General features: G+C 30.4%; 1 protein-coding gene across 2 annotated transcripts; it reads left to right on the forward strand.

Moving 5' to 3' along the window:
• Positions 1-20343: 20343 nt before the first annotated feature.
• On the forward strand, positions 20344-23054 carry LOC129291243 (F-box/LRR-repeat protein 14-like). 2 transcript variants are annotated; one of them, XM_054928509.1, is made up of 2 exons: positions 20344-20501; positions 21255-23054. In XM_054928509.1, the coding sequence occupies exon 2, from the start codon at positions 21289-21291 to the stop codon at positions 22690-22692; it is 1404 nt and encodes a 467-aa protein (XP_054784484.1). In that variant the 5' UTR covers positions 20344-20501; positions 21255-21288; the 3' UTR covers positions 22693-23054. The 2 variants fall into 2 exon arrangements, with proteins under 2 accessions (XP_054784484.1, XP_054784483.1); XM_054928508.1 differs by lacking the exon at positions 20344-20501 and adding an exon at positions 20508-20734.
• The last annotated feature ends 3005 nt before the right edge of the window (positions 23055-26059 follow it).

Below are 26059 nucleotides of genomic sequence, written 5' to 3' on the forward strand. Positions count from 1 at the left end.
TATAAAGTAAATAAGTTATTGTTCATGGTGAGTGGGTGTGCTAAAGGAGCCTATTCTCACATGGTGCTATAAGTACTTAACTTTTAAATTAAACTGAGTTTTTGGGATTCTTTACCATAATTTCCCTAAATGCAAGTGTTAAAAATAAAGAGAATGAAGAAATATATATAGAGAAAAATGGAAGTATTGCATGGTAAAGACAAACATGATATTGATACTAATATAAAAGAAACTACATAAAACATAAGATGAAAAAATAAAAGAAAAATGTCAGGGAAGTAGTGCTACTATTCCATTGAGAGACATGTGCTATTGGGTGTAGAACTCATCGATATCTACTATATGTGTGCTACTCTAAGGGAACCATGCTTAATTTGCTAAAGGAGGAAGTTTCTAATTTGGTCACAGACCAAGTATTGTATTGGTTTGAGTGTTTTTGAGTTGACTGGAATTGGAGAGAGGTTGGAGAAGTCATTATAAATGATGGTTTTTTTTCCTTTTATAGACATAAAGTGATAGTTTTTCTTAGTCCCACACCTTCTTTTTTTTTTTTTTTTAAGGTTCGTTCATTTTAGTTTTCTCTAGAACTTCCTCCACTTTCACTCTTGTGAAAAGAAGTTGGGATGACCAAGTCCTCCCCCCCCCTTAAAAAAAAATTTCTCTCCTTTAGAAGACTTACATGGGCTATTAGGTTAGGGGAAAATTTATATTTTAACACAAACATTTATGTTTAGAACCTACTTGTAATTTTTTCTAAAATATTCTCAATCACTTGGTGAAGACAATAAGTAAGAAAGAAAAGGGGGCACCTATCAGGAGTTAGTTTCTCTCCAATGCACATCCCTCCTATATCTCTCCTTTTATTTTCTAATGATATTTTGACCATCCAGATTTAATCCAAAAGGTTCAAATTTAAACCTTTTAATTTTAATTTTATATTTATTAAAAAAAATTTGTAAAATATTTACTAAGTCTGGTCATCACTCATTTGGATAGTCTATATTTAATTTGAATGGTTTAAATTTAATATTAATTTTTTAATAATTTTTATAAATTGACAATATATATTCATTTTTGGATGATCCATATTTAATATCAAAATTTCTTGTAATTTTTATTTGGAAAAATTGGTGAAAAGGATCATGTTAAAAGCAAAATTAGTCTCAAGGACAAATGCAATTTAAGGACCAAATACAATATTTTATTAATTAAAAAATATACACAAATGATCAAAATACCCTCTCTTTAAAACAATCAAATTGAAAAAAAAAAAAAACAAAGGCTACCTATTCAACAATTGCACCTCAAGTCAAAAGCCTTGCACCCACTTGCACCTAGAGCCATCAATTAAGGTCGAGCCCATCGGACTAGGCCTTTTAACACCGAAAAAATCTAAGGTCAAGCTACTATTTTAGAGTGTAAAATGATAATTTGAGCTGGCCCTTTTAAACTCTAAAATAAAAAGACCGACCCTTTTATGTCCTTTTATAATTTTTTAAATTTTAATATTAAAAAAATTAAATATTATGCTAATTCTAAAACCATAGCCTTATTTCACTTGGATGAAGAATAAATATATAAAAAATTTAATATTTTTGCCACTATTAAGGCTCCATAAAGAGAAGGATAGAATTATATTGATGTTGATGATGATAAAAATCATCAAGATCTTGCTGATAATGCTAATAAAGTCTGATTATTATTAGTGTTGATTTTATAATATTTTGCTTTCTATTAGACTTACATTTATTATTATGTGTATTGACTTCAATTTATTTTTATAGATTAAATGTTACATGTAATAACTTTTTTTGAATTTTTAAATATGCTCTTTTTAATCTTTAAATTAAAAAAATATAGGGCCGAGGCCCTAAGGGTCGGCCTTTTAGCCTCGAGGGCCAGGGTCAGGATGGTCAAACTGAAGCCTTAAGGTGTAATTGGGCTTTATAGGGCTAGCCCGTTTATGCCTTGGCCCTTTAAGGCCTAGCCCCTTTTAAGGCCAGGCCGGCCCTCATTAATACCTTCACTTGCACCCCTAGCCAAAAACCTTGTACTTAATTTAAAAGCCTTGTGTCTCATGCCAAAAGTCTTGCACCCAACCTATAAGCCTTGTAGCCCAAGCCAGAAGCCTTGCCCTAAGTCAAACGCCTTGCATCCAATCCAAAAGCCTTGCATCCCAACTCAAAAGCCTTATAAGACTTGGCGTGCAAGGCCTCTAGGTTGGGTGCAAGGCCTCTAAGTTAGGGTACAAGGCTTTTGAAATAGGGTGCAAGCCTTTTGGCTTAAGGTGCAAGGCTTCTGGGATGAGGTGCAAGGCTTCTGGCTTAGGGTGTAAGGCTTTTAGGTTAGGGTGCAAGGCTTCTGATTCAGGGTGCATGGCTTCTAACATAGGCTTGGAGTGCATGTGTTAAATGAGTAGCCTTTGTTTTTTTTTCAATTTCATATTTTAAAGAGAGGGTATTTTGGTCATTTGTGCATTTTTTTAATGAATAAAATATTGCATTTGGTCCTTGAATTGCATTTAGTCCTTGGGACTAATTTTGTTTTCAACAAGGTTCTTTTCACCAATTTTTCCTTTTTATTTCAATAAATTAATATTAAATATAAAGATAATCTCCTAACTGGTACTTCTCAAAAAATTTTAAAAATTTACAAGTTAAAATCATACTCCCTCTATCCTTATATATGAGATGTTTTAATCAAATCATGCCAACAAATAAGTTAGTTATTAAATTAAAAGCACAACAATATTTAGTTTGCCCCTAATTATTATAAATAAAAAATAAACTTCTTTTTTCAAAGTAAATTGATGATGAGAGTACTTATATTTTTCTCTTTTCAATTTAATAAGGGTATAATGGTCTATTTATTAAAAAAATATACTAACAACTTCTTATATTTAAGGACAAAAATTTTTTTAGAAGACCTCTTATATATAGAGACAAAGGGAGCAAATATAAACTATTAAGAGTAAATCTATACAATCAATTTATAAAAATTTTTAATACTAAAATTTGTTTATTTAGATTAAATATGAACTGTTCATATGGGTGCTGACCAAAAACTTATTAACAAATTTATAAACCTTTATTCTAATAAATATAAAATAAAAATAAATAAATATTAAAAATTATAAATATAAATCGTTCAGATTAAATCTAAACATTCCATATATCTTTTGAAAATAAGAGGAGAGGCAGTGGAGGGATGCTTAGAGGAGAGAAGTCAACTCCCACCAATTAGGGGATTGTTAGGGGCATAGGCCTATAGTGCCACACTCTTTAATGCTCATTCTAATGCCTTAATCTTTTAATTTTTTATAGGTTAATATACAATTTAAATCATAAACTATATATTTAGAAATAATTTAAATCTTGAACTTTTAAAGAGTATATTTTAAATTCTAAAAAATTAAAGTTGATATAATTTTGTCCCCATCATTAAGTTTGGACAAACGTTTATTAAATTAGGACCTAATGTGTAATTTTTACCAAGTGAGAGTAGGAAGGAGAGTGAATTTGGTGAAAATCGCACATTATGCCTCAATTTTTAAAAAATTATCGGACATTTGTTAAAATTTAATAGTAGTGATGAAATTGCTCCAACTTTAATTGTTTAGAATTTAGAATGTACTTTTTAAAAGTTTAAGATTTAAATAACCCCTAAACCTATAATTTAGAGTTCAAATTGTATATTAACTCTTTTTTTATTATTAGGTTTTACATCAAATGAGGAATATTTCTATACCTTATGTGATGAAATGGGAAAGTTTTGTATTTTTTTATGATTTATCTAAGAAAACTATCTTAAGATTGTGTAATTTTGTTTTTTTAATAAAAAATGTAAAACTACATTATTTCATTACCATAAGATGTAAAATGCCTCTCATTTTATGTAAAATAATGATAGTTTCATAGTATAATTATCTTATTATGTATTGATGGTCTTCTATTGGATATAGTCTCATTTAAATTATGTGATTGAAAATTAAATGTGGGCATCTATTTTCACAAGAATTCGATGATTCATCATATTGTGAAGGATTAGCTTCTTTTTTTAGATACAACCCTATTAGTTTTTTTTTTTTATAATATGATTTAGTGTAACTGTGTAAGTAGCATGACTCTTGTTTCTTCAACAAATTAATAGGAATTCAGTTCCTAACACTTTGATTTAGTTATCCCTTTGATTTGTCATTTATATTTGAGAGAATGATAGAGAGGTCTCAAAAAATTAATTAATCAATTTAATTTAAGTTTTAATGTCAAATTTTAAAAATCTGCAACTCAATTTCTAAATTTTTTAACTCTGATGTGATAAATTTGTAACTTGTATTTCAAATTTTAATAGAAAAAATAATTTTTTATTCTTCAATCATGTTAAAATTTAAAAAATAAATTACAAATTTATTACAATACAATTGTAAAATTGAGAGATTAAATTATAAATTTTTAAAGTTTGACATTTGGGATTTAACTTGAAGATGATCTCTTTGTCATTCTCACTTTATATTTTGATGGAAAATAAATTTTGCTACTAGTAAAAGAAGGAAAATAATTCTTTATCTTGTTTTTATTTTTCTTAAGAAAATCCTCTTGATTCAAGTGCTTTGGGCAACACATTAAGTGTTCATCAAATCTAGATTGTCCATTTTAATTTAGACGATCCATATTTAAAGCTTTTTGTTTGTATTTATCAAATTAAAATTTTATAAATTTTTTTAAAAATCTATTCATCACTAATATGAATGGTCCAAATTTATTATTAATTTTTTATAATTTTTATAAGTTGACAATACAAATTTATTTTGGACAATTCGTATTTAAAGCTTTAAACTTGTAAATTTTTTAAAAAAATTTGGAAAGCACTAGTTCAAATATTATCCTTATTTTTAATATTGCATTTGTTTAAAAATTATAAACATTATAAATATTTTAATTTTAGTATTAAATTTGGATAATCTGAATGATCCAAATTGGTGATGAGCAAATTTCTTAAATTTTTTATAAATGTCTTTGTAAATAAAAATAAAAATAAAAATTTTTAAATTTTGACCATCAAATTAAATTTAGACAATTCAAATCTGATGACCACCATGTGCTCATCACCTTGATAAGCATTGAATATAGTCCCTCTGCTGTGTATATTACTATGGGTGCATTTCATATTAGGATGGATGTGACTTAATTAAATATCAAAATCAAATAAATGTGAAAATATTGCAAGCTATTGAGACTGAAATAAAAATAATTTTAAGGAAAATGACTAACTGCCCTTAATAGAAATGAAGAAAGAGAATGTGAATCCTTCCTTCACAACACTTATTAAATCCTTTACATTACTTGTTAATAAATCAAGAGATTTAACAAGTTATGTTAAGGAATGATTCACTTTCTCTTTCTTCATTTCTATTAAGAACAATTTAGTCATTTTCCTTGTAGAATTATTTTTTTTTTCAATCTCCACAGCCTGAAATGTATTATTAAATTTATATTATCTTGATTTATGATTAAGTTACATTCATGATTCTAGAATGAAATCTCTCTATTATTATTATATTATATTATTATTATTATTAAACACAACGTGAACCACGGGGGCATGTCCTTGCCGTTGCAGATTTAATTTAATTTAATTCGTAACAAATATGCGAAAGCCTAACCATAATATGTACGCCACGGTGCTCCCCAACTTAAATGAGAACAAATTATTTGACCGGAAAAAAAAAAAGAGGACAACGAATCAGTATTTGGCGCAAATGCCATGGCGAAATCAACCATTAATTAATATCTTAAAAACAGGCTGGCAGGTTCCAATTTTATAATCTAACCTTAGTTAAACCGATAATATAATAATTAAATAAAAATAAATAAATGTTAAATACATATATAAACTATGTATCAGAATTCATTGAATAAATCTATAATTATTTGTTAATAAAACAATATATCATAATCATAACTCAATAATATTATAAATTATAATTTATAACTCATAAAAAATAGGTGAATTTTAATTATATCCAACATGAATAGGCTAACAGTATTTGCATTTGCCTTTATAAACAATTGTGAACACCTTTCCATGAATGTAGTCCTTAATAATATTATATATTTTTGTAAAGAGTTGAAAAATAAAGTTAACTTTAGAATAGTTTAATTTTTAGATTGTTCTTTGTTTTTTGAAAGTTTACTTTTTTTCTTTTTGGTTTTTTAATGTGAGGGCTAGATTTTTACTTAATGGTGGCTCAACTCTAGCTCAACCATAAAAATTTATTTTTGGTTTAAACCGAGCCATTAGTAAGTAGAGTAATTCAGTTGGATTCGGTCCTTACAACATGGCACAGCACTGGCATAAGTATGGATGTCGAGGAGAAGAAGGGGAGGCGGTAGATGAAGTACACGTGGAAAGAGGAGGATCGGAGGGTGGAGATAGGATTTGCATGTGAAACGAGTGAGATATATAATTGAGTTGAGTTAATGAACGTGGCGTGTGGTCTCGTCGTTCGTCTTCGTCACCGGATGGTTTATAAGCCAAATCAAATCTTTCTCACTTTGCATTGCATCACCTCATCCTTCTTCTCCATCTCTCATTCTTTCTTTTCCTCACACCACACAGCCCTGTGCTTTGATTCCATCGTTATTGTTATTAATTAATTAATTAATTAATTATTACTATACAGTCTTAATTTCTCGTTTCTCTTGAGATCAGATTCATCCTAGCTATTTCTACATGACTTGCAATTTTGATCCTTGTTAGTGTATCACGCACCTTCACCTTCTTCATCTTCTTCTTCAACTCCATGCTTGGTTTGCACTGGAATTGTGTGATACACTAGCACGGATCAATGTTACACGTCATGTTACCACCTTTTCTTTTTATAATTATGTTTCTTTATTCATACATAAATATGAGAGAGAGAGAGGGAGGGAGAGAGAGGGGGGGGAGAGAGAGAGAGAGAGTGTGTGTGTGTTCTCCCATGTTTCTGTGTTCAAATTATTACGATCAATTAATGAAAGAAACTAATGTTTGTTTCTTTGGTACAGATCCTAGGAAGTCGGTGGATGCTCAACACACTGGGCCTGTTAACAAGACTCCAGTCTCTAGGTATAATTTGCCAACGCTTGAAACTATCATGTTTTTTTTGTTAATTAACAGATTGCGCGCATGCATGTTTGTGTGAACGAGAGATTAATTTCTCAAAAAATTAAATCATATGGCATTGAGGTGGCATATAAATAAACATATTTTTATTTTTTGTGAAAAGTGGTGGTTTGTAAAAGGAATACATACTGTTTTGAAACATGCCTGTCACTCCCGCCGGTGTAGGGATTGTAGTAATAAATTATTTGGGGTATTTCCGTTGAATTCAAAAGGCCAACTTTTTGTTAATTCAATTTATTTTAATTCAATAAAAGATTGAGAAAAAATATTTGAGTTGAGAATTAAAAGGAAAAAAATAATATATATATATATATATATATAGCAATTTCCAGTCAATAGAAGTATTGGGACTTAGGATTCATCCTAGCAATTAATACTCCCTCCGTCTCAAATTATAAGATATTTTTAGTCAAAATCTCACATACCAATAACCTTCATTAAATACTTTTAACAATCTTATTTTTTCAAAACAAAAATGCAAGCTTTGAAAAATACCATTCATTTGATAACCTTAAATTCACACCTAATTAATATTAAATAGAGAGAGAAAGGGTAATATTGAAATAAACATATTTAATGAAATCTTTATTTTCTCAAAGTATCTTATATTTTGGTACGACAAATCTCACTCAAAAGTATTTTAATTTGGGATGGGGGGAGTAGTTTCTATTCTTTAAATTGATTCTTTATCAACTACAGAGGTAATCATTTTCAAAGTGTCCTAATTACCTCTCAAGTAATTAGTCCATATGTAATTAGGATTGAATTCACTCTTGTACAACTCAAACTCCTAATGTAATTTAAGTCATCACAGATTCCTAAATTTATCTCTAATTTAGTGTTTGGGTTTATCTCTTCTAGATCCAAGATCACCCTTCACCTCTCACTCTATTGAGTTTACCCATTAATTAGATGTTAATTAGATTTATATGTTGATCAAAATTAATATCTCAAGAAGAATAAAAGAGATAAATATAATTAAAAAATAAATCAAAATATAATTACAAATCAAAATCCAAAGAAGTCAAACAAATTAAGAAATAGAAACTAGTTTCTCAGGTGGGTTCACTACTAAAAAATCATTTTTTACGTCGCTTTTTAACGTCAGCTAAGCAAAAATTTGTTGAAAAAAAAGGCGGTGGAAGTTTGTAAATAAGGCAAAGAGTTTTAACATTGATTATATGAATAACCGATGTTAAAAGTATGTTCCATATCAGTTATTCAAATAACCCACATCAAAAGGCTTAAAAAATAAAAAGGGGAGAAATTTGAAAATTTTCAATGTTGGTTTTCATAGAACCAACATTGAAAAGAGAAACAACATCAGTTTTTTAAAAAACTGACATTGTTTATTTGCAAATTTAATTCCTTTGCATCTCCATCCCCCATTCGAACAGCCATTTCTTTTTTTCCTCTTTCACCGTCCGTCAACATTCATTGGCCATCTTAGTTCACCGTTCGAAGTCCGTCAAGCTCTGTTGCTGTCAATCTTCATCTTTAGAGCAAATCCATTGTTACCGTCTCTTGTGTATGGGTTCAAGTGAGTTCTTTGATTTTGGATCTCCATTTGCTTCTTCCTTCTTCCTTCTTCCTTATTCCCTCTTTTCCCATTGTAGGTTGATCTTCTTTAAATGCATTTTTTTTCAATGGATGGCTGCTACTTCTTCCTTCTCCATTGTTGAGTGTTACTTTAAGTGAGTTCTTTGAGTTGTATTTTCTTTTTTAGTAAATTCCAAGTAAGTCTCATTGCTATTTTTCTATTTTTTTATTGATTTATGAAAATTACAGTAGCTGGATTTGAATTATTGTCTTCACATTTTTATTTTTGTTCTTTATATATTTTTTTTATTTTTATATTTTTCTAATATGTTGTCTATGTTAAGGGGAGAAATTGAAATTCTTTGCTTTTTAATTGAGTTTTTTATAAAGTAAAATTTATACTTTATAGAAAGAATTAAATTTATTGTGATAAATTTTATTGTGTAATTTTGATAGTTAAGGTTTTAAATTATTATGCTTTCAATAGATATTTTTAATTGTTGTTGGATAGTATTTTGTGATTATTAAAATTTTTGAATGTCCTATTTTAAGAAAAAAATATAGGTTTTAAGTTCTCGATGTTAAATTTTTTTTTTTAAATTTAACTTTTAACAACGGTTATTTGAAAACCATTGTTAAAAATAGTTTTAACCGCGGTTATTCCAAATAACCATTGTTACAAGTCAATAACTGTTGTTTTAACAACGGTTTTCAAATAACTATTGTTAAAAGTTAATTTAAAAAATTAATTGATTTTTTATGGAAATTTCACATTAGTTAGTTATATAATCGACATGGAAAATGATTTTTGACATCAGTTCAATAACCAACGTTAAAAGTCTACTTTTCACTTCTCCTTTTTTTACTTCCTTTTAATAACTGACATTAAAAGTTTAAAATAATCGTTGTTAAAAGTTCTTTCTGCAGTAGTGGGTTATAGATCCCTACCACAATGAGATATTTTTGAAACACATGAAAATAGCAATAAACACTATTTTAAAATCTTCAATCTTAAATACAAATCATAGGGAAAATTATGGAGTATTAGAAGAGAATAGTTAAGATGTGAAAAACTCCCTAATAATCTCTCTCCCCCTAATTTCATGAGAACTCTTGAACTACTCAGATAAATGATCGGATGTCTCCATCCATAATGGGAAAGAGTATTTGTAATTAAAATTGAGGCTCCATCTCCTCCTCCTTATCAATATGGTACTCAAATATATGTAATATGCATATGTGTGTATAAGATTTGTTTCAAGTTCTTTCTTCCTTACACACGCACGCGCACATATTATTTTAAGTATTTTTTTAAATTTAATTTATCATTTTTCCTACAAAATGTAAAAAGGGAGAGTATAAATAGATTTTATAGCAAAGTTCTTTCTTATCCTATCTCTAATACATAATAAACTAAATATGACATTTCATACTTGTTGTTTATTTACAAAAGCTAACAAATAAGCCAAGGTAGAGAATATTTGATAATTATTTAAAACACCTGTCAAATATATAAACACATATCTGATGATTATTTTGAGTAACTAATGAATATATATACTTTTATTTTCTTTTAGAAGATAAATCTATGCCTAATACTAAATAATCATCAAATATTTGAAATATGTATTTGTCGGTTATCTATAAAAAGGCATCAATTACATCAAGTTTTGCTTTTTAAATTCGATCCCCAATAGACATTTCTCTTTGATTAAGCATCTTTGTTCTTCATTATCTCCCTACGATAACTTTTTTTAACGAAACTCCCTATGATAACTTTTGAAACCTCCATGTCACACCCCAAACAACAATTTTGTGGGTTTTTGCCAAAGAAGAATAGCTTGCTCGCCCCTATCGAATAAAGTAAGGAGAGGGCTATAGCTTTTTTTCTCATTCACACTAAGGGCCGGTGTCTCGTCTCCTCTAATTCTCGCTCGGTGGTGAGTTCATGGATGAAGGTCTTTGTGGGTGTCATCTTCTCTTGTTCTTTCTCATGTGTGTCTTCTCTCAAGTGAATTTATTCTTCCTCCTCCTCTTCTACTCTTTCTCTATTCAATTCAATGCTTATAGTTCCATTATATATATATATATATATATTCTCTTAATTAGTTGCAAATTTTTAGATTATAAAAAAAATTAGTGTTTGAATTTGTTGGTAACTTCTTGTTAGTGGCCTATAAATTTTTGTTGCTATTATTCTTGATAGGTATGATTTATTGGGTAACTTGATTAGGAATAATTGAGTTAGATTATACTTGTAGGATGAAATTTTTGTACTAAGAGAGAGCATAAAGCCCAAGAAATACTTGTTTTTAAGCTATGTGTTGTCGAATTTTTTGCCATTATTGTTGGGTAACTTTATTAGGTAAAATTAAGTTAGATTAAAACTTACAAGATGAAATTTTAGTATTAAGAGAGGCCACAAAGTCTAGGAAACTCTTGTTTTTAAGTCATTATGCTATCTAATTTTTATCAATTGCCAACATTTAGTTTTATGAAATAGGATTATTTTGTAAGATAAGATCTTTGTTAGATTAGTTTAGTTGTTAGTTTAACTAGTTACAAGTTCTTAACAAGATTAAAGAGGAAAATTTTGTGCAAGAAAGTATCTAGTGACTCATATATTACCCCTTTTTTTTAGATTGAAAATTGATTTCCTATCTCCCTAGCTCTCCTAATATTTGTGAGTCACTAATCACATTTCTCTCTAAATCTTTCATGCAAAATTAGAATTATAGATAAGAAATAGATGTCTACTAATTATCTATCTAAAAAATATTGAGTTGGGGTGGTAGACTTCATTAAGTATACAGTTAAGCATGTCAAGGACCTTAATAGAATTGTTTGCCTATGTTTAAAGTAATGCCTTTCTAGGTGGTTTACTCCATCTATTTGTGAAGAACACTTAGTAATTCATAGAACTAATCAAAGTTACGAGTATTGGACAATGAATATCGAGACAAAGGATGATATTATTAATAGTTAGGAATATGATGAAAGCTGTGTATCATCACTTGATTTCACACACAAGTACATATGAGAAATATCATCCTAAAAAGATGGCCAAACTGATTGAGGAGGATGTTGAGGATTGTTTAGAAATGTTTGAGAAATTGAAAAGTGATGTGGAGAAATTGTTGTACCCTGGTTGTACTGAATTCACAAAATTGTCAATGTTAAATTGTACAACTTGGAAGCAAAGAATAGATGAAGTGATATGAGCTTCACAGAATTGATTATAATTGTGAAAAAAATGCTATTTAAGGATAATGAGCTTCCTAGCTTGGCATATGAGACAAAACTAGTGTTGCGATCCATTGGCATGAGTTATGAAAATTTACATGCATACTCTAATGACTTTCTTTTATTTAAGAATGAATATGCATCCCTAATTGAGTGTTTTAAGTATAATGCCTCATGCTACAAGTAAAATGGATTGAGTTTAGCAAAGGACTTCTAGTACTTTTCAATTTTACCTAGATTTAGATACATACATAGCTATGCAAAAGTTGCAAAAAAACTTAACATGGAATGCAAATCAAAGGATTGAAGACATCATGCTTCACGTGTAAGCAAGTTGTAAGGTCTCCTTTACTTAACCTAAATAACTTCATAAAGATGGTAATCAAAGGATTAATTTGATTAACCCTCAAAAGATTATCAAAATTGTAAAATTATAAAAAATGAAGAATTCTCAAATCATTTACAATGAGATCCCAAAATTCAATATTTTCAATTTCAAACACATTTGAAATGCTCATATGGGACTTAAAACAATGAGTTTTAAAATTTAAAATTGTGTTTTGTATAGGAAATGACCCATATGACGTGGTTCACTCATCTCTGTGCTATACACTGCAACATATTACACAAATTTGATAAATATCAGCTGTCAAAATGATAGCACAAGGAGCGAACTTCAAATGCATTTCAAATCTTTGTCTGACATTCAATTGAGGTGGTTTCAATATCTACACGAAGTTTTCTCCTAACTCTATCTAATGGCACAGGTTTCAAACTTAAATTTATTTTTTATAAAAATTTAGACACCAAAACCTATTTTACCACTTTTTCACCAAAATTTCACAATCATGGTGTCCTAACTAACCTTATATGTGAAAAGCCTACACCGACCATCTGACCACACTCAATGAACTCTAGTAGACCTGTACAATGCACCATACATAATTGAAAACACATATTTTTGAAAATCACCTTCAACCCCAAATTTCACAAAACATAAGAGGGAGGAAAATCATGCATAAAACCACCATTTTATTTCAAATCATTCAAAATATAGATGTTCCTACTTGCACAAGTATTTTAACTCTAACCATGGGTTTACAACTAAAAATCTCTAACCTAGGGCATAAAATATGTAAGTTATATGCTACCATCATACAGGTAGTATAAAAATAACATACAACTCTTAGTTGGCAATTGTATTAACATTCATACACATAAAACAATCAAGGGAGGCATACAAAAGGATTACTCTACAATCCTAAGCCTCTGCATGTTTTGCCCGACTTAGATCCGATGAGCTAGGCCCTGAAAATATTGAGAATTGAAGAGTGAGTACAACCTCTCAGTAACCAAGTTTCACCTAATCTATATAATTGCATATTAATTGTAAATAGATACAAATAGGCAAACATAAATACAACATATGTGAGGAACTTGGTCATGATTTATAGTACTAACGACTATGTGATTGGGTCTAAAAACACATATATTCATTTTAAGTCATAATGCATAATACGGTATTGCAATACTATCAACTATGCACCCTTAACACATGCCAAACCACAATACTAACAATTATGTGGCTGAATTTATATGCATGATCGAATGCTAGCCTTATATCCTCTTGTTACCTTATATATGAAACTGATAGCTATCACGTGGCTACATCCTTCATAGACTAACCTAACCTTTCACTTGTGAGGAGCTACCAGGTTAGGGGTTAACTCACTCACTTATATAATCTAATTTTCCCTAATACTAACAACCATATGATATTATACCCTTAATCTAGCTTCCTCATAAATCGGTGGACACTAGTTAGGTTTGAGTTCTTTATAAAACTAGTAGGACAGTCCCAAATCAACCATGGGACATGAGCTACCTTCTAATTCTAATGGTCGGTGCCAAGGCAAGTTTTCAATTCCAACGGTCATTGCCAATACCACGTGAATTTAAATAAACTACTCTTCTCCCTAGGTAAACTTCTACCAATGATCATACTATGCATAACTCATATGATTATGCATTTAAATAATTTAATTCATGTCATATAAACTCACATACTCATTTTCATATAGTCTACATACTCAATACATTACATATCACAATCTTTCACTTTCACAACAACATGCCATAAGTAAATTCATAAATCATAAATGGGTGGCATACAAGAGGTTTTTATTTTTTAAACCATTTCACAAGTTCACCATTTGCTAAAATTTGCATCCATATATTATATCAACAAATAAGCTTCAACATGTGAAATTCAACAATTAACTTAATTAACATACATCTATGCAAAAATAGATTTTCCTTGGTTACCTCAAACTTTTGAAAGGTCAAAGGTTTACCTCTTATACAAAACATTTCTAAGGCTTCTCCTAAGCTTGATTGGTGCTAAACTAAACTATATTACAATCACAAAACAAGGATATCATCATAATCTTACTTTTAGAAATTTATCAACCCATCCATAACTAATAGGTTCATTAGACCTCATTAATGCACATTATCATTAATAGATCTTCAAACTACCACTAATGGTCCACGAACACTTCCAACAACTATATTTGTTGTAAAATTCGCATAACAATAACTTACCCTAACTAACTCTTGATAAAATTATCGATATAGGGTTTATCTACCATAAACAACTCCCAATTTATCCATTTTATCTATTGGAATCAGACCCATAATTCTTATGGATTGAAAATCAACTTTTCAATTCAAACCCTAACTTAAATTTTTATAAATATGATGGAGAAAGGAAGAAGGAAAGCTTAGTTTACTAACCTTGGGTGTTTTGAAGCTTCAAACTATCCTCAAGGGTCCCAATGTGCGTGCCCTACTAGAGCTTAACCTTGTTCTTTGTTATCTTCCTTTTCTTCTCTATCTTTCTCGTGTAAATACAAACCAGATATATTTAATTTTTGACCGTGCACCATGATGCATGGCACAGAGAGGCCTATTACATTTAAATCTGCCTCTGTGCGCCACAGCGGATTGACCACACGTTGTAGCATGTGGTACAAAAGGCATTCCTTTACTTTTTCTCCTTTTTTTCATACCCGGGTGGCCCACTATCGATCCAAACCTACTTCTAGGGTTGTAATTACAACTAATTACACCAATTAGGCCCCTCTAGCCACACACCTCATTAACTCACTAATCACACTCATTAGATTAATAAATCATGATTAAAATTTCTCAAATATTACATCACATCCAATTAATTCTCCATAATAGAAGAAGATGAATCATGAGTATCCTGAATTTGGGTAAAAAAAACTAAGAACTTATGCCTTACTTTGTCTATAGATAAGATGAATCTACATTGGTTTCAAAGTAGTATCCACAATACTTAGCTAGTGATTTTGTTGGTTTATAACATTTCTTCATAGCTTTACATGAAGTACAAGTATATGATATTGTACATGCTAACTGCAAGACAATGGGTATAGGGGAGATTTAATGGGATTTAGGTGTAAAAGTATACAATAATTACAAAGAAGAAAGATTTAATTTAAGAGCTATTCTCTTTAGTATAGTCAATGACTTTCTTGCCTACAATAGTCTATTAAGGTGTTACATTAAAAGGCAATTTGAATGCTCTATTTGCAAAGAAGGTGCAAATTTCATGAGGTTATAATATGGCATGAAGAATATTTACATCAGGTATAATAGATTTTTACATTAGGATCATCATTATTGGCAGTTAAGAAAAGCCTTTAATTGAAATTCATAAGAAGGTAAGCCACCTTTGTCATTAACAAGTGATAAGTGTTTGAGAAGATAAAGGATTTAGATATTAATTTTTGATAAGCCTTGTGTGAGGCACCTTGGGATAAGTGGGTGGAAGAAGAGGTTTATTTTTTTTGAACTCTCTTATTGGACAACTTTAGATGCTAGGCATTTTTTTAATGTTATACATATTGCGAAAAATATCTGTGAGAGTTTTATTGGAAATTTATTCCAAGTTTCAGGAGAAACCACTATGAGCTGCCACCATTTTCAATTCTATAAAAGCAACAAATTGTAAAACCATGATTTGTGAAGATGAGAAGAAGAAATTAAGGGAGCAAAAACTAGATCATAAATTGATATGTAAAGATGCTAAGGATAGAGTAGGTAGAAGAAATTATAATTCAACCACCATAAATAAAGGAATCATAGAGAAGCACAAAAGAGTAGAGGATGAGAGATCGTCGAGTTGAACACCGATAACCCTTACATATGAGATACTAATGAATCGAACTTGTTGGCCTTGGATGAGCTAACTCCGCATGTGGACTCAACAGTGGTACAATAAAGAGTCAACCATGATTTCAAAGCATCTAGTGTCAATGCCTCAAACTGTAAGAAACAAATATCATACCATACTTGAGCTGATATTAAGGCTTTAAGGTTAATGTGTACTCAATATCTTGGAGACATTATTTTTTTAGGATGGGCTATACGACATATCAAGATCATTTGATTCCATTCAAGATGAACTTTTAAATGAATTCCTCAAGCATGATATGACAAACACTAGTTTGATGAGCTTCTATATGAGGTATTTCCTTAACCATGCTCATTTACTTGAATTATATTATATTATTTACATACACACACACACACACACACACACATATTAACCCTTTTATTTTGACATCTAAGGTAACTTTACAACTCATTCCTTGTCCCTAAGGGCTTATAATCGAGGTTTATGTTTATTAGTTTACATGACATCTCTCCCTATAATTACATTACTCGAGAAGTTCTTAAAGATCATGTAATAAGGCATTCAAATTAATTCAAGGAAAGGGCAACAAGCAATGATAATTTTTTCTTAGCTCATTACTACTAGAGGTAAGCCACTATCTAGCTATTTCATATAACTAAATGTTTTTTTATATCTAGATATTTGCTAACCCTTGTTATTTCTTGTAAGAGGGCACTAGATGCTTATTGTAGTTAATGATATAGCTAAGAAAAATATGGTATTTGGATTCTCTTAATGGAGAACCAAGCAATAGGAAAGGTTTGTTAATTAGAGTTCTTTAATAAGTAAGTTGAATAAGAGTTGCACTTACATTTTAATTTTCATATAATTTCTCACATCAAATTATTACTCCCTTGTTAGAACTATGGCAACGTATCGCATTATGTGCAATTTTTTCTTGCCCCCACTTGAAGTCATACCATGCCATATACATATGGAACTAAGTAAAGGTATTTGTTTGGCTAAATTTTAAATCAAGAAATTATCAATTATTATTCTATTTCATTGATCTTTAATTATTATTTCATTGACCTTATTAATTGTAAACTGAGCATCCAACATGGATGCCATATGGAGTACCACATATGCATTTTTGTTAAAAAAATTGGTTAATGGGTGCATTAACAACAAGGCAAAAATGGATGGGTTTTCAAACATTTCAAGGGAGAATTAACTCAATCAAATCCATGACACTCACAGATCCGATGTGAATAATTTGAAAGAAAAAATGACTCTTAACTCATGGACTTTTTTGGTCATTCTCCATAAAAAAAAAATAAAGAGTCATTGCCAACATGTCTTACCAAATCCAAAGAAGCTAGTTAATTCTCTCTAAAAATTTAATACATTTTTTTTTATTTTACCTGTATCAAATATGCATATTTTAATGACATACTTCCTCCCAACAATATTTAATAGGGCTAGAAGGGGAAATTTTAAACAAAAATTAATGGCATCTTTTATAATTAGAATTAAACATAGGATATAAGACATTGAATTTTAATTTTGACACTGCAAAATAAAAAGAGCAAATTGATTCTTAAATTATAAATCAAGAAGTGTTGGGGACCATAAATTTATTTTTGGTCAATGCTCCTCTTCAACTTTCAAAAATGGCATGATCTAATCCTTATTATTAACAAAAATTAACTCTGAGTGTTAGTTGACTAGAAAATGATAAAAAATAATGTTAAATTTTTTTAAAAAAAGACCAAAAAATTACTTACAATGACCCCCAAAATTAATTTTTGTTCTTTTCTATAATTTTTTATGTTCTTTTTTGTTATTTTTTTATCAACTAACTATCAAAGTTATTTTTAATGGTAAGGGTTATATTGTATTATTTTTAAAAATTGAAAGAAAGCATTTTATCAAAAATAAGTTTAGGATTTTAGATAATCTTGAAATTATAGTTTAAGAGACTAATTTGCTCTTTCGCCTATAATGTTTTTTAAAATTTTGACTGGCAGGATAAAATTGATTGTTATTGTATAGTTTTGATTAACACATTTTGCTATGACATGTTATAATAGGTATAAGCAAGGGCAATTGGGAGACTTTGTATTATTCACCTACAAATACTATAAGACAAGTGCTTTTTTTTTTTTTAATTATTGTATACAAGTGTCTTATTATAAAAAAACAATGAGATATGATCAAGTATTAAAATATGGGCACTTTTTCATATTAGAATTGGAGTCCTAGTTCACTGTAATAAAGGGACTAATGCCTTTTATTAACTCAATTACACCGGTATTGTTTGTTTGTTGTTGTGTTGTTGTTTTTTTTTTTTTTTGGGGGTAACAATGAGGCTCGAATAAAGCCTCCAACAAGGCAAGTGTTAATAATTAATATTGTAAGCTTGATTTTCAACAAACGGTGTGAAATACTGACAGAAAAATATTTAATTATTTGTAGTGCATGGTTTAATTATTATACTTAAAATTATTATTTATTAATTAAATCCGGCCAAAAAATTATTAATGTCCTATTATTATTATATCTCCTTTTGACCAATAACAATAGTATCATAATTAAAGTTGGTAGCACGATCATGTGATAGATAAAATATTTTAATGGACGTTGTTTAAGATATATACTCCCCCTATTAAAAAAAGACATATTTTTAGAGGTAGGACATTAAAAAATATAAAATATTTTTAGTCTTTTAAAATATAATTATTTTTTATTTAAAGTACTCATATTGAATAAATCATTTTATACTTATTTTAGGGTTAAACACTATTAAATAGGGGTAAATATAAAAAGATAGGGTTAATTTAAAAATAAATAATTACTTTATTAGGTGGTAAGATTTGGTTAAAAATATTTTAAATTTTTTAACGGAAAGTATTTGTTTATGCATGTGAGTTTTTTTTTTTTGAAATTCTAGCAATTAAGATATATATTTGTTTGTGCATGAGAGTTGTGATGGCTAATGAAATGAAAGGCCTAGAATGATTTTTGCTCTCAAACTTTTTGTATAAGCTCTGTTGATGTCGTGAATTCAATTTTAGGTCATTTGTATTTTTAAACTATTAAAATTTGATGTTTCATTGTTTGTTGATGTACATGCCATTTGTTGACTGTTATCTACATAAGCAGAGACATTTTGTTGAATTTTTTATAGCCACGTGACATCTAAGTAAATACATTTCAAGACATTTTTTGTTAGATTTTTTAACATTTAAAGGAGAAAATAATTTAAATAATTACTTTATTAGGCGGTAAGATTTGGTTAAAAATATTTTAAATTTTTTAACGGAAAGTATTTGTTTATGCATGTGAGTTTTTTTTTTTGAAATTCTAGCAATTAAGATACATATTTGTTTGTGCATGAGAGTTGTGATGGCTAATGAAATGAAACGCCTAGAATGATTTTTGCTCTCAAACTTTTTGTATAAGCTCTGTTGATGTCGTGAATTCAATTTTAGGTCATTTATATTTTTAAACTATTAAAATTTGATGTTTCGTTGTTTGTTGATGTACATGCCATTTGTTGACTGTTATCTACATAAGTAGAGGCATTTTGTTGACTTTTTTATAGCCACGTGACATCTAAGTAAATACATTTCAAGACATTTTTTGTTAGATTTTTTAACATTTAAAGGAGAAAATAATTCAAAAAATCAAGTTCAAGATAATAGGTGTCTCTAAGCAAATGCTTTAAAGGCATGCCATGTGGCTCAAAAAAAGTCAACAAAATGCTTTTTTCTTTTAAATAGGAGTAAAATTATGTTTATTCAATATTACTCCTATAATTATGAGAGAAAATGTGATGCAAATTTAAAAAAAATTTCATTTAAATAGGAATAAAATTTAAAATTTATTATATTTTTAAATAAGGTTAATAATTTAATAATTTCTTCTTAATTTCATTAAAATAATTAGAGGTGCCTTATAACCTGAATGCAGTAGATGGATGCCAGTGTCACTGAGCAACATCCATTCATTCAGGTAATACAAATGGGCCTTGTTTTGGGCTATTGGGAAGCAGGCCCTTAAAATTATTGAGCTCATGGGTCTTATACCCAATAAAATATTATTTTGATGAGTGCATGCTAATCACAAAGGTGGGCTGGAGGCTGAGGATGTGTTCTCTTCGGCTGAGGATGTGTTCTCTTCTCGGAATCATCGTTCATCTTTCATCAGATCAAAATTGGGGGGAAAATAATTACCAAAAAAATATTATGGGAAAAAATATCTAAAAACAGATTCGGAAATATCTAGCATAATATCTTGCTCACTTTGCTTGCCTCGCTTTCTCGCTGATCCATCATTTGTTCTGGTAAACGTTTATATCTCCGATACCGTCAAACTATTTCCTTTTGTTATCTGTTATTTTCCTGTATAGCATTCGTGAATTTGCCTTCATGTCTCTGTGGTTTTGATCATCTTCTGAATGATGGGAAACTTATGAATTGCTCCGCGAATGCTTCCGCATGACAATCTATTTGTAATTCGTTGATTATTGCTTCGTAAAACTGCATAACTCCACTCCATTTCAAGTTCCAGGCTTCGGTATGATTGAATTGCGGCCTTTCAATTTTCACTCCAGAATCCGGATATTACCGATCTCTTGTCGATGACGGAAAATTTTCGTATTTCTTTTGGAATTTGGATTTTTATATCTCGTTTATTTTTCTTTCTTTCTTTCTTTTTTTCAATTTCCTTTATGGCTCTACCTTCCCTAAGATGGTTAATTCTTGAAGACGAATAAAATCGTTCTGCTTTTAATGATTCGCTAATCCAGTCTTCAACATTTTTTTTGGCTTAAACTTTCCGTCAGATCTAACAGTATGATTGAATGAATTTCTGTTTTTAGCAAATACAAGAGCACTAGAGCATTATCTGCAATTTTACCAAAAAAAAAAAACTAGTTTTGTTAATTTGAATTGATCATCAAATAAATCGTAACATAGCTCCTTGAATGTTTCATTTGTAATTCTGTCCATTTTGGCAAAAAATTGATGTTATCATCTATGATCATGTCGTTAAGGTGGGCGTTCTTCTACTAACTATTTCAGTTAAATCACTTCAGGTGATTGAGGCCTTCTTTCATAGAAAATTTCTTGATGGATAGCTTACCGGAACATATAGTCTGGGAGATATTGACGAGGTTAAAGCAAACCAAAGACAGAAACTCTGTTTCACTGACATGCAAACGCCTTCACCACTTAGATAATGCACAAAGATATTCTCTAAAGGTTGGGTGTGGAATGGATCCTGCCAATGATGCCTTGACGTCCCTCTGCAATAGGTTTATCAGCTTGTCAAAAGTAGAGATAACGTATTCTGGTTGGATGTCTAAACTAGGAAAACAATTGGATGACCAAGGGCTTCTCATTCTTGCATATCGGTGCCCTTCTCTGTCTGATCTCACCTTGAGCTACTGCACATTCATCACTGATGTAGGTCTGCGCTGCTTGGCTTCGTGTTCCAAACTGTCATCTTTGATGTTAAATTTTACACCCAGAATCACTGGCTGTGGTATACTGTCTCTTGTCATGGGTTGCAAGCACCTCTCAAGCCTTCATCTCATCAGATGCCTCAATGTAAGCAGTGTTGAGTGGCTCGAATACCTTGGCAAGCTTGAAACACTTGAGGTTCTCTCGATTAAAAATTGCAGGGCAATCGGGGAGGGTGATTTAATAAAGCTTGGCCCTGGTTGGAAAAAGCTGAAAAGGTTACAATTTGAAGTGGATGCTAATTACCGATATATGAAGGTCTACGATCGATTATCTGTGGATGGGTGGCAAAAGCAATGTTTTCCATGTGAAAATATGCTGGAGCTAAGCCTGGTGAATTGCATTATCAGCCCTGGGAGAGGCCTTGCTTGTGTGCTGGGGAAGTGCAAGAACTTGGAAAACATTCACTTAGACATGTGTGTTGGGGTAAGGGACTCTGACATTATTTCTTTATCTGAAAGGTCAAGTAATTTGAAGTCAATTTCCTTCAGAGTTCCATCTGATTTTTCCTTACCCTCCTTTGTGAACAACCGGTTGACACTAACAGATGAGAGTCTGAAAGCTATAGCTCAAAACTGTTCAAATCTTGAATCTGTTAGGATCTCTTTCTCTGATGGGGAGTTCCCCTCATCTTCTCTATTTAGTTTAAATGGAATCCTTTGTTTAATGGAAAGGTGCCCTGTTGTCGAGCTCTCTCTCGACCATGTATATTCCTTCAATGATATGGGAATGGAAGCTCTTTGCTCAGCAGAGTATCTTGAATCCTTGAAACTTGTGAGATGCCAGGAAATTAGTGATGAAGGGCTACAGCTTGTAAGCCAGTTTCCGAGATTGCGCATTTTACATTTAAGCAAGTGTTTAGGAATTTCTGATGATGGGTTGAAGCCACTTGTTGGATCATTCAAACTGGATTTGTTGGCTGTGGAAGATTGTCCTCAGATTTCTGAAAGGGCTGTTCAAGGAGCAGCAAAATATGTTTGTTTCAGGCAAGACTTATCTTGGATGTACTGAATTTGCTGGTTTGTATGACCGTTTTTATATCCAGAGTGCTTGTTATTGCATCTATTCTCAGTGTAGAGTTAATTCCAATGTAATTCGATCAACTGTCATTCAAAATATGTGATCTTATCATAATGTAATTCATGCTTTACAGCCAAATGGTATGCTTCACATGTGATGTGCATTTGAGCTTTTTAGGTTGAAACCGTGGATCATCAAACATGTAAAGATGCAGCATTGAGGTCAAACTTGAGATTGGATGGAACTCCCGGTAGTCAAAGCTTTTCACCTGTGGTTGATATGGAAAAACCTATTTATTTTGAATTATTATATGCTCATTGCTTTTCACCTGAGGTCCAAGAAATGTGTGTTGAATTATTGTATGCTCATTGCCCATCATATTCTGTCCCGCAAATAATTCTTGTTTAAAATTTAAGATTCAACTATGTTTTAATTTGAAGTTAGTTATAGAGCTTTGACCCGAAAATAAATAATGTTTGGCAAATGTTGTTTTTACAGCAGTTTAAACTCTTCAAATTAAATTTTAACAATTTGAATTTGATTATTTATCTTCTTTTGAAATTTAGTATTTTAATAATAATTTTATAAAAGATCACATTTAAACCATCAAAGGAGGGGAAGATGATAGGAAATGAAGAGGGGAGAATCTCTCCCAATCCTTATATATATATATATATATATATCTCTCTCTCTCTACCTGTTTGGTTGGTAGAAATATTTTTGCTTCCATAGAAGAGATTTGATCTTCAGAAGTAAGCTATCTATATCGAGGTCTACATACACAATTTAGAATTCCTAATTAACTGTTTCTTCGAAGTCTTACAAGTCACCTTCTTGGAGAAGTTATCATTGTCGGATGATCTCTAACAAAGGATGTTGTCTGCTTCATCAAGATTGGGCATTTTAACCAAAATGATTTGCTTGACCATTGAGACAGTAGAACAAAGAAGGCTCTCTATATAGGTTTAAAATTGTTTACAGTGATTTAATAATAACCAGTGCAGAAACGAATTGTGTACAAAATCCTTCATGCAACCTGTGCAGAATTTCTACACCGGTTGCACCGACAAAAAAAGACTTGTTTGGGGGGGGGGGGGGATTTTTTGCACTGACGACATATTTTTTTTCCCCCCCTCTCTTTACTTGAAGCCTGAAAGCAACGTTTCACATTGTAACAAGCAAAATCATTTCATATGATAGCCCATAGAGAGAATGAACAGGGCGGTGATGTTAAAGATTAGAGAATGTTTGGATAAGATTCAAACTGAGTTTGGAGGACTTGGGGAAACCTTACTTTGAGTCTTAAAGTTCATTGAAAACTCCGGAATGATGTTTTGAATGAAAAACTTTCTAGAGTTTGGGGAATCGGAAAAAAATTGTTTTTGGCTTCACTTTTAAATCGTGTGGGCACAATTAATCATGTAATATTATTAATTTCTTAAAAATTATCATAATTTAATATTTTTTTTATTTATCAATTTATGTTAGCTTTTTTGAATTTAATATTGTGTAATTTATTAATTTATTCTTTTTTTTTTTTTGGTAAAGCTAGAGGCCCCATGGCCCAAATCAAAGCCAACAACAGAAACTCAACACAAAAGTCCAGTCAAAACACACGACTAAACAAAACAAAACCAGAAAAAACCAACGAATTTATTAATTTATTCTTATAATTTATAAATACTACTTGATTATATAGAGACCCTTTTTAAAATTCTAAATTAAATTACATTTTAATATTTTTTAAAATATCAAATTAAAAAATATATTTATAAAAAAATTTATGTTCTTTTTTGTCATTATATATCTAAACTTGCTTTGCAATTTTATCATCCAAATAAGTTTCTGTTAATTAAACTGACTTTTAAGAAAAAAGTATCTAAGCATAATTCATGTTAAAGTCACTTACTTTTACCCTCACTTTGATTTGCAAGTCTTATTTTATTTTATTTTATTTTATTTTTGCCAATGGTTTGCAAACCTCAGTTTATTCAAACTTCAATTTTGTAACTTTTAAACCAAGCATATCCTTTGTGATGTACTCCTTCTAGTCTTTAATATAAGGTAAAGTTTTGAGAGCTTTTTTTTTTTTGGGTCCCTAATATAAGACAATGTTAGAGCAATTAATGTCTTTTTTTTTAATTTTACTCCTTTTTTATTTATTATATCATTTGAATTCCTAGAAAATAATTTATTAATTGTAAAGAAAGGAAAAATTGAAAAATTACTTTTTTAAAAAACAATTTTATATAGCTACCGTCTCCTAATAAACATAAAATTAATTAAGTGTGCCTTAATTACTAGGTGAGATATGTCAACATTCTAAAAACATTGAAGTGAGTTTGGCTATCTCCACAATTTTGAAACAAATGTAGCCCATTCAGGGTGGAACCCAATTATCATCTATATGGTCTAAATGACAAAATGGACAAGAGAGCAAGTGAAAATGGTTGTACAATAAAAATTTAAGGTAGTAAAAGCAGCTAGTCCTTAAAATAATGACTAACTAATATTTGAATCTTCACCATAAAAAATACTCTTACTTAATATTTAATCGTGTCTTTAACAAGATTGACCCCAATAAACCTAAAAAAATACATGCATGTAGCTAAGGGGAAAAATGATGGTGAAAAGGCGAAATAGATGTAGGAGAGGATCAGAGGACAATGTGAGAACCAGGTGATAAAAGAGGAGAGATACTTTCCTTTGACCCCTAATCATGTGTGTCCCAGTGGGGCTACCATCTTCAGAGATTGCCATTTTCATGAAAAGCCAACGTTGATATATGTCTCAGAATATCCTAAACAGACCACACAAAAAGGTCGCATTATTATTTCCTTATGTTGTAGACATGCAGTTCCCACAAAACTTTGCACCAATTTGCACATCACTAAAGTACACATTATAAAGATATCATTATCACACGCCTTCTTTGGGATTTTCTCTTCCCCTCTCTCTCTCTCTCTCTCTGTATCTTTCCCAAACCCCGAAGGCCAATACCAAGCCCTACTATGCCTACTTGAACTTCTCTTGGTCCAAAGAGGGGGGGAGGGGGAGAGCACTGTGCAAAACACTAAAACCTTCGCGTGCTTCACCACCTTCTCTTTCTCCTAAACACCTCAAAATATTAACCCCAAAACCTCGATCTCTCCATCTTTATCTCTCTCTCTTTCTTGTCTCTCTATCTTTAGTTTATGCTATAAGTGTGTGTTTTGTATTTATGTGGTGTCATATAGACCGACATTCTTCGTGGTTCTTACAGCATGTTTCTTTAAATATCAAAATATGAGGCAGAGACGACCACTTTCGAAGCCACCTCGGAAACCAGATATATATATATATATATATGTAAATGTGA

This window comes from Prosopis cineraria, unplaced genomic scaffold, assembly GCF_029017545.1.
Source record: "Prosopis cineraria cultivar Desert tree isolate PC_DT_omini unplaced genomic scaffold, ASM2901754v1 PC13, whole genome shotgun sequence".
NCBI lineage: Eukaryota > Viridiplantae > Streptophyta > Magnoliopsida > Fabales > Fabaceae > Prosopis > Prosopis cineraria.

Excerpts from the sequence above, each read along its gene's own strand:
- LOC129291243 (XM_054928509.1), top strand. The coding sequence starts at position 21,289 with ATGGATAGCTTACCGGAACATATAGTCTGGGAGATATTGACGAGGTTA.